The 16,237-nt window shown below is 52.3% G+C and overlaps 1 protein-coding gene across 1 annotated transcript in view; it reads right to left on the bottom strand.

Moving 5' to 3' along the window:
* The window catches only part of SSBP3 (single stranded DNA binding protein 3), a 44,575-nt gene that overhangs the window by 22,144 nt on the left and 6,194 nt on the right, over positions 1-16,237 (bottom strand). The window contains exon 2 of the mRNA XM_085307987.1: positions 2,411-2,500. Within this exon, the coding sequence (XP_085164113.1) occupies positions 2,411-2,446 (36 nt within the window). The 5' untranslated portion in view covers positions 2,447-2,500. The remainder of the gene's footprint in view (positions 1-2,410; positions 2,501-16,237) is intronic.

The raw sequence follows: 16,237 nt of genomic DNA, 5'->3' as shown, positions 1-16,237 counted from the left end.
TGGCCTACTCCCTTCACAGGTCCTGGTCTGATGCTCCCCTACACTGCTAGCACAATGCAGGACAGGCTCTGCCCCCAGGTATCAGCCCTTTTCCAATTCCAAAGCCTTCTCTAAAATGATGTGCTCATGCCTCAATGCCTGGGTCTGTTTTAGATCTGACCTGTCAGCATGGCATTGCCAGAGTGAGACACAAACTCCCAATCCTCTCTCCACCCTCTGGTCTCCCGGCGCGGGAGGCCAACTGAACTGGGTCATGCTGCATTCCTGTTACGGCTGGAAACCTCATCCCACGGCTGGCACATAAAGGGTCTTCAGGGAGAAGAACCGTAACTGTTTCAATCCTTTGCATTTCCTGTGACCTTTTTGGTTTTGCCCTCTTAAGTTCAGCGCTTTAATTTCCTACAGAGATAAGAAATTAACCCCGAGCTGCAAATGGCTCAGCGCAGAGCGTCCAGCACACCTCAGCCAGAGCTCATCTCGAGCTTGTCCTGAAGCTGGAATGAGCTGAGTATCCACAATAAATCTGGCGGTGATGTTCAGACTGTGTAAAAGGTGGGACTTTGCTTCTCCCCTCCTCCCCTCTATCCCCAAGCAGGGAAGGGAAAACCAGATGTTGGAGGGCTTTCAGGAAAGGCAATCTCTTGAGAGGACACGTGCAAGCCACATGCCCCCTGCCCACATGCATGGGCACCCTTCCCTCTTTCCTGGCCAAGCTGCGGCCAGGCGAGCACCCTTCTCCAGCTCCGAAGAGGCAGCACCTCCACTCAGCACTATCAGAGCCGCAAGGACTGGGTGCACGACGCGTGCACGGTCCCTTGTTTCTGCTGAGGTTTCAGGCAGCCCACACCAAAGCTCATAAGAAACAGGGGCTGCTTTTGAGCCCACCTTCCTGCAGCACAAGTCATGGCTGGACAAACCCAGCTTGCAGCCCGGCTGCACACAAGGTGGAAAGCTGGGATGGGCTCTCTGTTCCCAAATCAGAGCCCCAGCGTAACAAAAACACTAAGAAAAGCCAGAAAGGAGAAGGGGCAACCTTGCAGCCTGCCAATGGGAAGCATCAAGCACCCATCGCATGTGTGGGGCACGGCTGGCCGTGCTCACAAATGCCATTCCTCTCCCTCATCTTTACCCTTCCATTAAATCCAACCTGTAATTTTGAAATCTACCCCTAACTTTTATCTAGTTCTTGATTCTCATAGACCTGCGGGGATGCCTGGAAGGACAGTCCCATCTGCAACAGGATGAGATCAGGACTTTGGAAACAAGCTCGTTGGAAGTAACAACTTGGCACTTGAATTGCTGGCAGCAGCTATGACCTGCGAGATAGCATCTCTACTGTTGACTTCATCCCATGTCGCAGAGCACTGCTACAAGATTAGCCCCTTTTAGGGTTACCAATCAATATTGGATATTCTTATTTTGTCATAAGCATGTTCAGGAAATGGGATCTCTAAAAAAAGGAAAAAAAAAACCCTCCTTCCCTCTTCCCTAACTCCCATACACACACAAATTGTGATACCGCACTAAGATATCGCCATAATAAATCACAAGCAGTTTATCAACTTCGCCTGTCTACAGCCCAAGAATTTCTCCCATATACAAATCACAAGTCCAGATAAAAAAAGCAGCTTGCCAGAGCAAATATTTCTTTCAACTGTTACATTGAACGTTCATTTGTTATGTGAACAAGTCCTCAAGAAATGAGATTTTAATGCACCAACAGTTTACGTTGCTACAAACTAATGACATCCTGACGTACAAAAAGAAATAAAAAAAAAGGAAAACTTCTTTTCCAAGTGCTTGCTAAAATGAGCATCATTCATGAGCATCATTCAAAACATACTTTACCTCATCTTTAATCAGAGCTTAAAGTGGGAGAACGAATGAATAAAAAGCAACTTCAGGAATTTTGCTAGGTATTTTCTTACAAGGTGCCTCAATGGCGTTCAGCGATTTGGGTTTGCATTGAATCCGCTTCTGCCTGTAGCTGTAGCTTAAGCCAGCATTTGTTAATGCTTTCAGTGATCGCATTTGGAAAAAATCAAGTGGTTAACCAGAGGGGGAAAAAGTTTCAGGAATCAAAATCCAGAATGTTTTCAATTATGCATGTCTGTTATGACCAAGGAACAAATACAATCTCAACCCAAACAAAAAACAAGCAGCTCTGGAAAAATATCAATTGTAAATACAAAATAACCTCTTCAAACAACAAATAAACTTGCTTTAAGACCACAAAAAATAGAAAATAAATGTGGAAAAACAGCAGAGCATTGGTTATTTATACACAGGTCATCTATGCTGGCACAGTACTATGCTAGGATCCCCTTGGAAAATTGCAGTGCTGACACGGAGCGCGCGAGCGAACACGTGTGCCCCGGCACCGGCGGCATCAGGAAAAGCGGCAGCCTACCTGGAAGAAACCCGGCGGGATGGGGCCCCCGGGCATCCCGTCGTTCGGGGGAATGTTTCCAAGCACGGGACTCGGGGCGGCAGCTGCGCTCTGCGGGGAACAAAACCAGGACAAACATGTTGGTTTTGAGGCGGAGTGAAGAAAAACRCCGTCTCTCCTCGCCGCACCACGCTGAGTCGATTAGCAGCTGGCCCAAAGCGCGAGCGCGGCAGCGGGCGAAGGATGCTCGGCGCTGCTGGGGCACCAGCCTCCCCTCTCGTKCGCCCGGCCCGGGCTGCAGCCGAAGCTCGCGCGCCTCTTTTTCCCATTTTTCTTGCTCGCCAGAGCTCGTTTGACGCTCGCTCCCGGGTTTCCGAGTGACCTAGCGCACATGCTCGCTTGCTCACCCAGCAGCGCTCCCGGGAACGCAGCTCGCGTTAGCCATTAACAGGCCGAGCTCGAATTGCAGCTCGCCCCGGGAGAAGATGGCCGTGCAAAAACTGGGGATCGTTCTGGGGTGTATTTATTTATTTCAACAGACGTTCGGTCTTGTTAACGCATCCGAGTCTCTCATCTAACATGTCATTTGAGGCACGAGCTATTTTAAGGCTTTTTAAACGCTTCTCTCGGTTCCCTGCCCCCCTGCACTTGCCGTTTCAACGCTGCTTGGTTCTGCCCTCTGAAAAGACGCTTCCCCTGCTTTACAAGCACGCCAAGCTTTTATTACTATTTTCCAAACAGCGTCCTGCGACGGCTGCCAAGTATCAGCTCCGCGCAGCRCCGCGGCGCTCCGGGCCCCTCGCCGGCCTCGGCGCGCCGCGSGTTGTTTAGCAGCCTCCCATTCCCGGGGAAAGCCCGCGGCCTYCGCCGGTCCGTCCGCGAAACGGAGGCAGCAGCGGACGCCGGCTACCGGGACGGCGCGCTCGCGCCTGCTTAGCACCTGTATTAATATTTACTTCCCCCGCGCAGCACGCGCCGATCTTGCTGGCAGCGCGAGCCGGCCRCGGACGCAGGGCACCTTCTCGGCCGCGCGGGGCGAGCCGACCGGCTCGACGGGAACTTCGGAGCTTGATTTAAACCTGGCAGATTGTGCCAGCGCCCGCGGGAGAGCGGCGCGCGCGCCTCCAGCTCGCTCCCGCGCGCAAACTTGCAGCTGCAGCCCTGGGAGAGGAGCAGCGTTACGCAAGTCTCCGACCCGGCGTGGGGTGGGGGGAATTCTTCCCTAACGCTACTGCTGACGAAACGTCCCTGCAGGGCTGGGAACGACAGTTCTGCTCTTGAAGCAATACAATAAAAAACCCAAAAAGCTCCAAAGAGTGGCACTTGTGTCTACCTATAGGCAGCCGAGCCGGCGTTTCCAGGGCAGTAGAGCGAGAGCCTTAGTAACGCCAGCTGGGCTGGAGCCAGACCCACCGCCGAGCGACGGCTCCCGGCCTCGGCCGGGCGCGCTGCGGCGGACCCGGGCACCCGAAGCCGCGGCGCGGACGCGGCGCCCTCTTCCTCGACTCGTATCCGACGACCTCCACCAAAGCAATCCCGCCAGCGCGCTGGCTCGGCGCGGTTCGGCTTCGGACGTGGTTTTAGCCCCGAAGCCTGGGGTATCCCGAGCGCCCGGAAAAGCTGCGCCTGGGCGATGCCCGCTGGGGAGGGCGCCTGGGCCGTTCACCCCGAGCCCAGCCATCCGCCCTAACTTACAGGGCGGCACCGAAAGGGAGCGAGGTGCGAGCAGGCACGACGAACCCGTACGTCAAGTCTTGTCCAGCCCGGAAAACGAAGGATTATTTTCCTAAGCCTTGCCAAGAAGGGATCCCAAGATYTGGTTGGGAATCTTGCTCTTCTAGACCAAGCAGCGCTACGAGCCGAGGTCTGGGCTAGGCTAAGTGCTGCCGCACGCCTCCCTCGGGGTTACGCGGTGCGGTTTTCCCTCCGCTGTGCTTTTCGGCAGGGAGGGCACCGGCGTGGGGGGTTCAGGACGCAAGCTCTCCAAAAAGGGCCRGAGGACGAGCCCGTTGATGCAATACGCTCAAAGAAGGGTATTTCTCGCTCAGGGCAGCCTAAGCTCCGGCCGGGTGYGGAGCAGGCGTCAAGGGCTCCTGCACTGCTCCCGCTCCGTCCCCGAGCTCTCCAGCCGCCCGTGCACCCCCCTCCTGGGGGCAAGGAGCCTGCCCTCCCGCGCCCGCCGCAGCCCACCGAGGGGCTGCGAGAGCGAGGCAGCAGAAGCAGAGTTCTCCAGATAAACAGCCAAGACCAGATCTGAGTGTTTTTACAGTTAATAAAAAAAGTCCTGGCAGCAAAAATAAGCCTACCCATTCCAGGCTCTTTTTATACATCAGACAGCAGCAAAAATAGAAAGAAGAGGGAGTGAACCCAGTTCTCCCCCTCCCTCCATACCCCCAAGTGGGTCAGCTATAAAAGTAAAACCAAATCTTAATCCAAGGCCATGAACATATTGCAGTTTCTCTGCAAAGCAGATGAATGTTCTTAATGCAAAAATATATAAGACCAAGCCCCAAACTGCAGCAAGTCCATTTAGAATTTCCTTTATTAAACCCTCTATCACGCAAAATGCTTCCCTCCAAAGAAGGCAAGCATTGCAATAAAGCTGCCAAGGTGATATTTTATGGTTTCAAGAGATTTCCAGCACACCATAATTCCTTGCTGGGGAATCTCCCAAAGCGAAACAGATCCCAAACCAGCTTGGAATAATGCCATTCGCATATCTAGGTATTCCAGGGCCCAAATACGCTGGGGGAGAACTGCACCGCGATTAGCAAAGGTGTTATAAACATGGGTTTGACGCTGCRCAAGGAAGGTAACTCAAAACTCAGACCAGCATTGGCATGGTGTGTTCAGCACACACAGCAACAAAACTGCCCCGTACAGCAGCCTAAAAGCACGCACTAGCTCACCCCACTTTGGGTGCAAAAAGAGCCTAAGTCTGATGTACAGATACAGCTTTTAAGCCTTCGTATTGAACCAAAGTACGTTGCACACCACCTTCCCTCAGCAGTAGGAAGGAGGGGAAGGAGAGCAAGGCAGCCAAAGAAAATCTTTAAGCAAATGCACATTTTTCCACAAAACCACAGAATATTTTTTCCACGATAAATACCCCCAATCTCATCTATGCTCTTGCAGTGTAAACGCATATTTAAAGCTCCTTGCACATGTGGCACTTGGCAGAATTCAATAATTAAAAACCCACGAGTGCCCTGAGCATACTGTAGGACGGCAGCCAAATTGGTCAGTCCTCGATGAATGATTTACAAGGCTGCAAAACGACATTTTATTTCATTTTACTCTCCTCCCCATCGCCACTGCTAAGGTAAACGCCAAGGTACCTTTTACCTTGGAGAAAAGGCAGATGCGCCGCTGCGGTTCGACAAAACCGCTTGGTACGGGCAGATGCTCAGCGAAGGAGGCGCCGAAGCGACGCCGGGTGCGTATCGGCAGCAAACTCGGACCGCCGGGTCCTTCCGCGCACTGGGCCCTGCGCGACGGCCAAGGGCCGCTCGGCCAGGGTCAGGCTCCTCCGCCCAGGTGCTGCCTTCCCCCGAGGCTCCTGTCTGGGAGGCCTGCAGGATGAGGACGAGGATGGTGCCCAACCCGGAGAGCCTTCCAGCAAATTCCCAGAAAAATAGGGCACGTTCCCTCTGCCAGCTGCACCCCCGGGTTTACTTTGACTGCCGGCTCTTTCGAGGAGGAACTTCTTGCCAMGAACTTCTCCGAGCTCGAGGGAGGCTTCCAGGAGCGGTGGGGAAAGCAGAGAGCAGACTGAAGAGCTGCTTGGGAGGAGAGAAGCTATGACTTGGAAAAAAACAACGTGCCGGGAAAGCTGTTGGTGCTGGGCGCTCGGGGGAGGACCCCCACGGAGGAGATGCGAAGCGCGGGTGCACGCGGCGCAGCCCCACGCGACGGTGGGACACRGGCCGGGCTCCCGGGGCAGAAACCACTGGAACGGGATTTTTCAGGATCAAGGGGTACRTTCTGCCACCGGAGGCGATTTGTCAAGCAGCTTTAATGGCTGCCGATGTGCTAAAAGGCAGGGCAAATATTTAAGAGCCTAAAAATAAACGSCGGGCAGCCGGCGGCAGTGGCGTTTCTCCGCAGTCCCACCAGCCCTCGGCAGAGACGGTGCCGGCCGCGGGGCCTGGCAGACCTCAGGCCCCCGCTGCAGCATTGACGGTGCCCCTCGCTCGCCTGGCACCCCCTCCCCCGGCTATTTACACAGATTTATTTTATTTTTTGGTAGCGCGAGAGAACGCAGAGCCCTCCCGGGCCCAGCCCTGCTCCGCCACGCAGGGACGCACCGCGGGAAGCGGTGCCTGTCCTGCTGTCAGGGGACGCGCCTGGCACGGGCGGGCAGAGCCAAAGACGACGGGAATTAACGCCCGACAGCTCAGCGGCGTTTTAGGCTTTGCTCGGTCTGAAAAAGCAGCCCCCCGGAAGGCGCTTCCTTACCCTCTTGCAATACAGGAAAATATCAGCTGCAGCAGGACGAAGACAGACGAGCCAGGCGGAGGTGGTGCCAGGGGGACAGCAGGTGACCCAGCAGTGTTTGCACAGTACAAGACCGGAAAGTCTTTTGTGCCACCGTGTTCATTATCGCATTATAATCACATGCTGTTTTTATTTGTCTAGTTATGTTAAAAGCTCTYTGCCAACCCCAATAAACATGCAGTATTAGGCAAATCACATCTTGTTACACGCACGTTGTTGACAGTCACTTCTGGGTGGTAAAACCTCGCTGGCCGCAGTAACCCACTCGCATCGGCTGCCGGTGCCGAAACCCCCGGGAGGCGAGAGCGGAGCCGGCGCGTGCCGAGGGCACGGGCTCGGGAGGCTCCAGGCCGGGCGCGCAGCGCYCCCACCGCTACCCGCCACGGCGGCGGGGCAAGAACGGGGAGGGAGGGAGTCACCTGCTTATTTAGCGAAACGAGGCTCCTGACTGCCATGCAAAATTCATTTCTGCTCCAGTGACAACACGGAACCCATGCCAGATGACAGCACATCGAGCGGTTTCCAGAAACGGTACCTTGATGAATAAGAGAAAAGGTCACGGATCCGGTTCCTAAAACCGTTCAGCGATTCCTGGGATTGTTCAAATCCCTCCGTGCTCCCGGGCTGGGTTTATTACTGGCATTCAACTTGAGTGGGAATTAGACAATTCACCTCCTTACAGGAGGGCTAGGTTTGAGACAGCTATTCCACAGCCAATATGCATGCTCATTTGCATTTTATTAGACGGTAAATTTGYTCTGTGTTGGAAACAAAATGCAATTCTTGGGACATATATATATATATGTATATATGTGGGAAATATATATAGCTTTCCCACATACGTTGGATTTTTTTTTTCTTTTTTTAGTGGAAGAAAGCAAGTAGAATTACGACAATCTGGATCGCTGCATTTCGCTTCCAAACGTAGACACTCAGTTAACACACCAACTTCGTATGCCAGCAGATGCCGTCTAAGCCTTTAAATCGCACACTAATTGCACTAATTGAGCTAACAGTCTCTGTTTCGTCTCCCTACCCTGAGTCAACCAGCATCTTCTGGTACTGCTGTAGAGATCCAAGCTGTTGACTGTAGTGTTATTTTGTCAGCCATTAAACGATTCATCAGAGTCATTAATTGATTTATTACTGCTGTCTGCAAGTATAGCTTTGCAAATAAAGAATGATGTAGGTCAGAATGCAATAGAAATTGGACAAAACAACACAGCTAGGAGCCGGATACTTAAATTATCTGTAGGAGTCCACTCATGCAGGCCCACTGACATTAGGTTAAAGGGAGAAAAAAAAAAGAAAAAAAAAAGCAGGAAAAAGATGTGCCGTTTGGCTGTGCTGCCAGAAACCCTGCTAACTGGAACAGCATATCAGCAGGGAAAGCTTCGGTACTAAGCACCAGCCTTCCCGCGCGCGAGGAAGCCGTTCAAGCCGTCACCGCTGCCAAAAACCAGCGATCCCACCTGCCCGCGACGCCGTCCCCCGGGCCGGGAGCAGGACCCGCGGCGAGCCGCGGCCAGGCAGGCTCTTCGCCCAGCCCGCGTCTCCGGCCCAAGCGGCGGCTGCTGCCTGCGCAGTCCCCAGGAGGAAAGGTGCAGCTACGTCTCTGGAGCCAGCAGCGACGCAGATGCACACAGGTAGCAGCTGGTGAAAAACTGGCTTTTTTGGTGGTTTGGGGGGTTTTGTTTGTTTTGTTACTTTGCCACGGTTCCACCCCCAAGCAGGACGCACAAGCTCTCGGCTTCAGAGCGCCAGGGCTCCCTCCCGAGCCAGTCGCCCCCGAAACACACCCAGGGACCCGGCTACACGGAGCACGGCAGGAATTTGTCCAGCCGTGCCTGGCGGCCCCCGGGAACAGCTCGGTGCGCGGCAGCCGGGGCCGCGTCACGCCAGCGCACGGCCGCACCTGGACACACCGCGGACGGGACGGCCAGCCCGGGGGCAAGGACGCTGGCTCAGCCGAGCCGCGCGGGTCCCCGCTCACCACTCRTCTCGCAACCTTCGGTTAAGTAGTTCAGCCTCCGCACACCTCGGCTTGTATCTGCCGAAGGGTCTATTGTGCTTTCTGACAGCCCCGGAGATGAGCCTCCCGGTTCTTAAGATAGCCCCAGCAAGTCTCAGCCCAGCCCACATCAGTGTCGTGTCACTTCGGTAATTGGTTATTTCATAGAGAAAATAAATAGCTGCCAAAAAGAAGCCATCCCCGAGAAGGCACTCAACAGCCAAAGCTGGAAAGCTGGTGCGCAAAGACTCTCCCGAAGCACAGTTTCAATGCAAGCCACTGCTCACCCTCTGGATAACACACTGATTCCCCATTTTCATCACCTCCAGCTCTCACCTGGACAAATTTAGGGTCATCCTGCAGAGCCAGCTTACTGAAGACTAGTGCAAAGGTGGCCTGAGTGCTGCAGACCCAAGAGCTCCCTGGAGGATACATCTCCTTTGAGCAAGAGCAATCAGCTCCTCACCATCTACTCTCAATCCCCGCACAGACCCGCAAGGCTCCCGCCAGGCCAGGCTGCCTTGCCGATATCCCGCATGCTCCCCCCTYCCAGCAGGAGACAGGTCCAACAGGCCCCGGTTTGTATCAGCAATATTTATTCTATGTTATATTCGAGCCGATGCCACCACTGTGCACTCCGGGTGCTGCAGTTTTGGGTTGTGCAAACAGCCGACTCACTTTGGTGCGTGCAGAACTTACCCTGACACCCAGGGGCTGTTTTCACTGAAAACACACACATTTTTCTTAAAAAACCTCAAAACACTGGTGASAAGATGTTGGCAGCCAGCAGAGGAGCACAAAACCCCCAGAGCCCTGGCTACTCCTCCATGGATGAGTCCCACCACCATGGGAGGGGCTCTTGGGAGCAGAGTCCTCGCCTCTCCGGCCCGTTTCTGCAGAAACTGGACCCAAATTCYCTCGGGGCAGTGGATCCCAGCGACAGGATGCGAAGCCCAGTAGCCAACTGGTCCTCGCCCCTTGCCAGACCGCTTCCCCATTGTAGGAAGCATCCCGGGAACAGGCGGCTCCGGTCTTACCGCACAACCTGGCAGATGGGCTGGGGGAACAAGACAAGGAGGAGCAAGGATCTTAGCCCACCGGTGCCTGCTGGGGCCCCAAAGGGTGCAAACTCACCTTCCTCTCACTCCGATTCCTTCTCCTCTTCTCGCAACGGGAAAGGCGCTCTCAAACCGCGGCAGTTTCCCTTCCTCTCCTTTCCTTCCCGACCTAGCGTCTCCGTGTCCCACGGACCGTGAAGGGAGTTTAACGAAGTTAATGCATTTCATCACGGAAACCAGCCTGGCTATTAGAGGAGGGCTGCTGGACCCCCCTCCCGGCTGCTCCTGCTTCCCCTGGGGACCCCCGCCGCCGGCACGCTCTGCGAAATGGGGGGAGCCAGGCTTGCCTGCCTAATTCACACTGGAGACACCCAGCAGTCATCTGCCCTAAAATTCATGCTCTGCAACACTTTCACACGAGGGCTGGGAGCGCAGAGCAGAGGACTTCATCCGCATCTCCCACCGCGAAGCCTCCCAGAGGGGCGCGGGAGCAGCACGGGGCGCTGGAGGACGGCCGCTGCCTCGGCTSCCACTACCCAAAATTACTACAAATGAGAAACCAGCATCTGACAAGTTTGTAGTCACTTTACAAACAGAGTTTTAAACGGCTGTTTAAACAGCCTTTTTTAAAACCTGGCCTTGGGCCACCCGGCACAAGTTCACGTCTCCAGCATCCAGTTCAGAGATGCTCAGGACACACTGGTGATCATCTATTTTATTCTCTTTGCCTACAGCACAGACTTTGGAGCACGAGAAAGAAATCAGCGCACGGGTCAGGACTTAAGCAGCCTGCATAAACAGGTAATACTGAATTTAATTGGACTCCAGTTAAGCCTTTTCATCTCATTAAAGCTGCCTTCATCTTATACAGYGAGGTTTTAAATTTAATAATAGAACACTCCCACACCTCACAGTAATCTGATTAATGTCAGAGGATGACAGTATGTTGACCATTTCATACAGATCTAAACATCAGATGATTTTCTGCATTAGTCCCKTCTTTGGGTTGGTGGTAGCATCTGTGTTGCATCAAAGCAAGGGGGAAAAAAAAAAGAAAAATTAAAAAGGAAAAATATTTAAGGCCACCACACACGACAGCATACACTCGCCAGTCTGAAGGTGCCACGGCTAGTTATGTTAAGCACTGTAGCTCGCTCACAGCAGCTCTGCCCCACGTCCACACGTGCACGGGGCAGGAGYGCTACTCCCAGCAGGTGCTGATCACCCGCTGCAGCACCTTGCAGCCTGCCTGATGTTTGAAAATCACGTTATTTGAAAGCTTTCTCTGCTGTTTTTCATAGCCACATCGTGCCGACACCTTCAAAAGTCCCTACATGGAGGAGGTGTGAGAAGCAACAGGAGAACGACGAAGAGCCCGTTGTGAATGAAGCACCAGTCTCCCCGGGCAGAGTCTCCCTATGAAACCGTAAGGCTGTTCTGCTGTTCCTTAAGTAGCGCTAACACCTTGTGACTGTAACGACTCACGATCGGTTGCCGCCTCCTTGAAAGAACACTTAAAAATTCAGCTGCAAACGACAGTAAAAACAAACGTTACACAATTTACTCGCAACTTTCTATTTCCACATCAATAACCCTCCAGGCTGAAGCCATCTTTACCTTCAGAAGGAAACTTCTCAGTTACGAAGGGATCTTCCAGCCCAGGGGCCGTTTGCGTGTGCGCACCAGCACATGCCTTCTGTCACATAACTGCAGCCAATTTCCATGCAAGTTTTAAATACAGCTAGTTTGACTCTCACCCTATCAGCCTATGCAGATTGCAGTTACATTCTCAGATTAAAAGAACGTGTATGAGATTTGCAACTCCAACAGTGCATGTAGGTCACTATTGCCTGTCCTATACAGCTTCAGCTAATTTCTGACAATTTGAAAACAAACCTCCCTTCCTATTTGGCATTGCATTGATTTGAATGCCTTCAAGACCAAGTCTTCAACTCAACAAAGAGCAAAGATGGGAGAAAAAATAGTAGAAGAACTTCTTCCAAAAACAGGCTTGCTGCCTTAACTCCAAACAAATCAMAACCATTTGCTAAGAGCAGGGCAGTAATGTTATTTTCAGAGTGCATCATACCTACAGCCACCAAACTCCAGAAGAGGAGGGAGCTAGGATAATCTGCAGAACAACCTCAGCACAGAACTGAAGTTTTCTACACTGCAAGCCACYGGGCTTGAGGTTCCAGGGACAGATTGGTTTTCCTTTATTTTAGGATGATAGAAGGTAAAAAATAGCCTGGGATAAAGCTTTGTGCATTGGTAGAAGAAGAAAAAACAGATTCAGAAGAGATTGTTGCAGTATAATCATACACTCTATACAAATGCCATTAATATCACTCTCTTGGGACACTGAATTTTTGCTGTGAGGGATGCTTTTTGGTGAATACAAGTTTAACTTAATTATACTTGTAATATATACAAGACTTTGTCATTGCTTAAAATGCACTGAGAGCCACACAGCAAGGAAACCCCCTTTTGGGAAACAAAAACAGCAGTTTATGGCTCAGCCAGGAACGAGCACATCGGGTGACTTCTCTCCGACTCCCTCAAAAAAAGATGGAAACAAAACCCAATGCCATTATTTTCACATTTGAAGTCTGAACATTTCTCTTTTTTTAAAAAAAAAAAGGCAAAACAATTCAACGGTGTTTCAWGCTAATACAGAGCTTTTTCCCCTTGTAAAGGATAATCTGAGACAGCAGCTCGACCAGAGCAGCTTCAGTCACAAAACAATAGGATTTTAATCTCTTAAGTAGGCGGCCCCCTTATCCCCGGGAAGGAAACCCCTTCAGTCATTTACAAGTTTGTAAATAAGGATCTTGGTAGCATCTCACGGACATCTGCTCCACAATCCTGACAGTGTTACTGCTAACATTTACAAACATCCTTACGCAAACACACATCACTCTCTGCTGATCTTGCTTTATCTAAATATATCCCAAGGAAATAACTTGGCAGTGCTGCAAAATTTCACAGCAACCAAATTAAAGGGAAAAAAAAAAGTGTGTGTAGGGGGGCAGGATAAAAATGAAAGGTGTAAGACAGACTAAACAAGAACAGGCTTGCTTTTGCATACAAGTGTGTATACCGAAGGGTTGCACAGGAGAACTTCTTGGAAGTTAAGTAAGGCTTRCTAGTAATTATTGACAACTAAGTGCTTGAAAAGCTAGCATTTCCTCCAACTCCGAGAGCTGCTYAGAGACGAGAGCTATCCGGCAGAGGACGGGACGTTAAACTGGAGAAAGCCACACCGCGCGTTCACGCACGCACACGCGGGCGCCGACCCCGCTGGTGCGACGGCTGGTCAACCGGAAAATCCAGCGCAAGGGTTAAGCTGCTTTGGTCTCCTGCAGTTCTGGATTTGGTACGTGCCAGAAAGGTGGTGAAAGAAGGCATTTTCAATGTCCTTATTGAGAGGCTTCACAGCAACTCCTTGTTTCAATCCCTGCGCGCAGGCTTTTCCTCCAAAACTCTGGGAGTAAACATTAGCGTTCCCCACGGCAGTCTGGGGCTAAGGCAGAAAGCCGGCACGACAGGCTGCTTGCAAACACGCTTGCAACTTGAAGCTGCCCCGTCCCACGGACCGAAAGACCTGCAAGCCCTCCAGGTCTCTCATCCTACGCTGCAAGCGGGGAAGCTATTTACGGAGCCCGCGGGTTTGGCGGAGCATCCCGGCGGTCCTGAGGCCGCTCCGGCCCGGCTGCTCATCGGGGCCGCGCAGGACCGAGGCGCAGCCGGAGAGCGCCAGAAGTCACCCGCGAGCTGAACCGCAGACAAACCGGGGGACGCTCGCCCGAAGCCGCTTCGGGAGCTGCCGGCCAGCCTCGCCGGGGCTGCGTGGCAGCGCTGCCGCCCGCTCGGGAGTTACAGGAGCCTTTGCAGAAAGTCCCAACGCCTCAGCACAAAATCAACTTCCAATCTAAACATGAAAAAAAGTTTATGAACTCTCCAGCACTGCCAAAACAGCTCAAATGGATTTCACGCAATTAGCAGCCCGGAAAATGATGTAAATACATAGGTATTAATTACTATAAATTCTCCTCTAATAATCCCAGCAGCAGACATGCCAGGCTCTTTTCCAGCAATCAATACTCTCCATTTAAGGGTCCACCTGCCAAAAAAGTTATATAAAATAATTATATAAAATTTTCATTAGATAATGCAATTGCTTAGAACTATTAATCTACMGTTCATCTATCACCACGTGACGCTCGGTGTTACCGGCTTCCCCGTCGCACGACCACCAAGACGGCCCCGCTTGTCCTTCCGCACCCTGCCCGCGCGCGCGGTGCGAAAAGGAGGAAGCAATTTGTTTTCCTTCCCTTATACCAGACACTTAGCGGGTTCCCTCTGGATTTGTTTCTCATGTACGTACACGAGCCGTACAGAAAGCTCACGGATCGGTTTCAGATTATTTAAAAAAAAACCCAAAAAACAAAAAGAAAAAAAAATCCACCGAGCGAAGCCACCAGGAGAGGTAATTTGCCAGAGTTTTCTGCAAAGTTGTGCGAGTTGAAGCAGATGGGCGTTTACTCCCCGCAACGCTTCTCACTTCATGCGCCGCTACCGTCGTGTTATAATTACGAGGGGTCACTGAGCCACATGCTCGTCAGCGCACTTCCCGTCTGGACACACACATGTACTCGCATTTCATCTCCTTTCATGTTCCCCTTGAAAGCCGCAGTTGAGCGAGGAGCTCTCCAAACCAAGTTCTCTCATTTACCTACCTYTGAAAAGCCCAAATTAAGGAAAAACACCACCTCTCCAAAAAGATACAATAAATGAATTAAAGCTTTGCTGGGGCGGTGCGGGGAGGCGGCACGTGGGGGAGCGGCGGCGGGAGGAGGGTTACGGGGAGCAGGGGCAGAAGGGGAGCCAGCGGGAGGTGCCTCAAGGGGGGGCAGTCGAGGCCGGACCCCGGCTGCGGGYGCGCCGGCGAGCCCCAGCGCACCCCGAACGGCGGCCGCCGTCACCAGCCCCCGGCCAAGCTCACCCAGTCCTCCAAGCCAGCCACACGAAACGGCTCCTCCGCTAAAGGCTTCTGTTTTATTAAAACAAACAACAAAAAAAAAAAAAAGTGAAAAAAACGTGAAAGCAGAGAAATGCTCCCTCTGCAATCAGTCACGATTTGCAGAATTATTTGGGGCAAAGAATAAGACTTTGGGACAGGTTACCTCAAATGCACGTTTTTGACTGTAAGCCCTTCAAGACAGGGACCGTATCTTGTTTGTTAAGTGCTGTGCAGCTCTGATGCAATGTAAACATTAACAAACTGAAAGCATGCAATACAGCTTTAATTCCCTTTTTTTTTCCCTTTTCCTTTTTTCCTTTTTTTTTTTTTTTTTTTAATCAGGAAGCTGTTGGCTTTGGCAGGCAGACTCCTGTTTCGCAGCGCCTATACAAATCACTGCTTCTGTTTTTTTTTCCTGCCTTGTTATAGTTTGAAATTGCCAAATAAATTTTGGAAGGGGTTATAAGAAAAGCTAGATTTAAATTGGCAATCTAATTTAAAAGGAAAAAAAAAAATCCATGGCTTTTTAAAAACACTACACCATCGCACTACACGCTTTTAAAAAACATGGTTTTTCCTTGTTCAAAGGTTTACCAACTACTAATGAGGATAGTGCCAATCACGTGGGCCAGACAGCACACCCCACCGTGCCTCCAAGGCGTCCGGAACACAGGCGTGATTCCACATTAAGAACGGGCACATATGAGAAATGCTTTGTTATACTTTTTTTTTTTTTTTTTTTTTTTTTTTTTTTTACAATTTCCCATTTCAGCTAGCTGCCCTTATCAATAAAGTCGCAGTCGCTGTTTGCAACGGTATCTCAAGCAAACATCGACAGACCGCGCAGAACGGGCCACCGCTCCGCGCGGGAGCCGCGGGCCGGAGCAGCCCGGCAGGCCGGCACGGCGCCCGGGCGCCCGCCCCGCGCCGGGACTCGTCTCCCCCACCCTCGTCGCGCGCTTCCAAGCGTCTGAACGCCAAAATACCGCATTTGCTTAAGCCTATTTTCCTGCCGGCAGCTGTCTGTCGTTACTCGGCCGCCGCGGAGGCGACGGCGAGCGAGTTCGTCCGGAGCAGGTGAACGCCATCCGCCCGGCGCCCGCTTCGCTCGGACGAAAACGCCGCCGGCTCGGCGGGACGCGAGCCTCTTCGAGCGCCGCCGCAGCCTCTCGCGGATATTCGAACGGCCTTTGTGCGCCTGCGGAAGGGGCAGCGCTTCTCCCCCGCGCCGCGCCGCGCCGCCGGCCGCCTCCTCGCGC

This window comes from Rhea americana, unplaced genomic scaffold, assembly GCF_003343005.1.
Source record: "Rhea americana isolate MKP2758 unplaced genomic scaffold, rheAme1 scaffold_27, whole genome shotgun sequence".
NCBI lineage: Eukaryota > Metazoa > Chordata > Aves > Rheiformes > Rheidae > Rhea > Rhea americana.
Note: the sequence above shows the minus strand (reverse complement) of the source record. Positions and strands in the feature narration are given on the sequence as shown.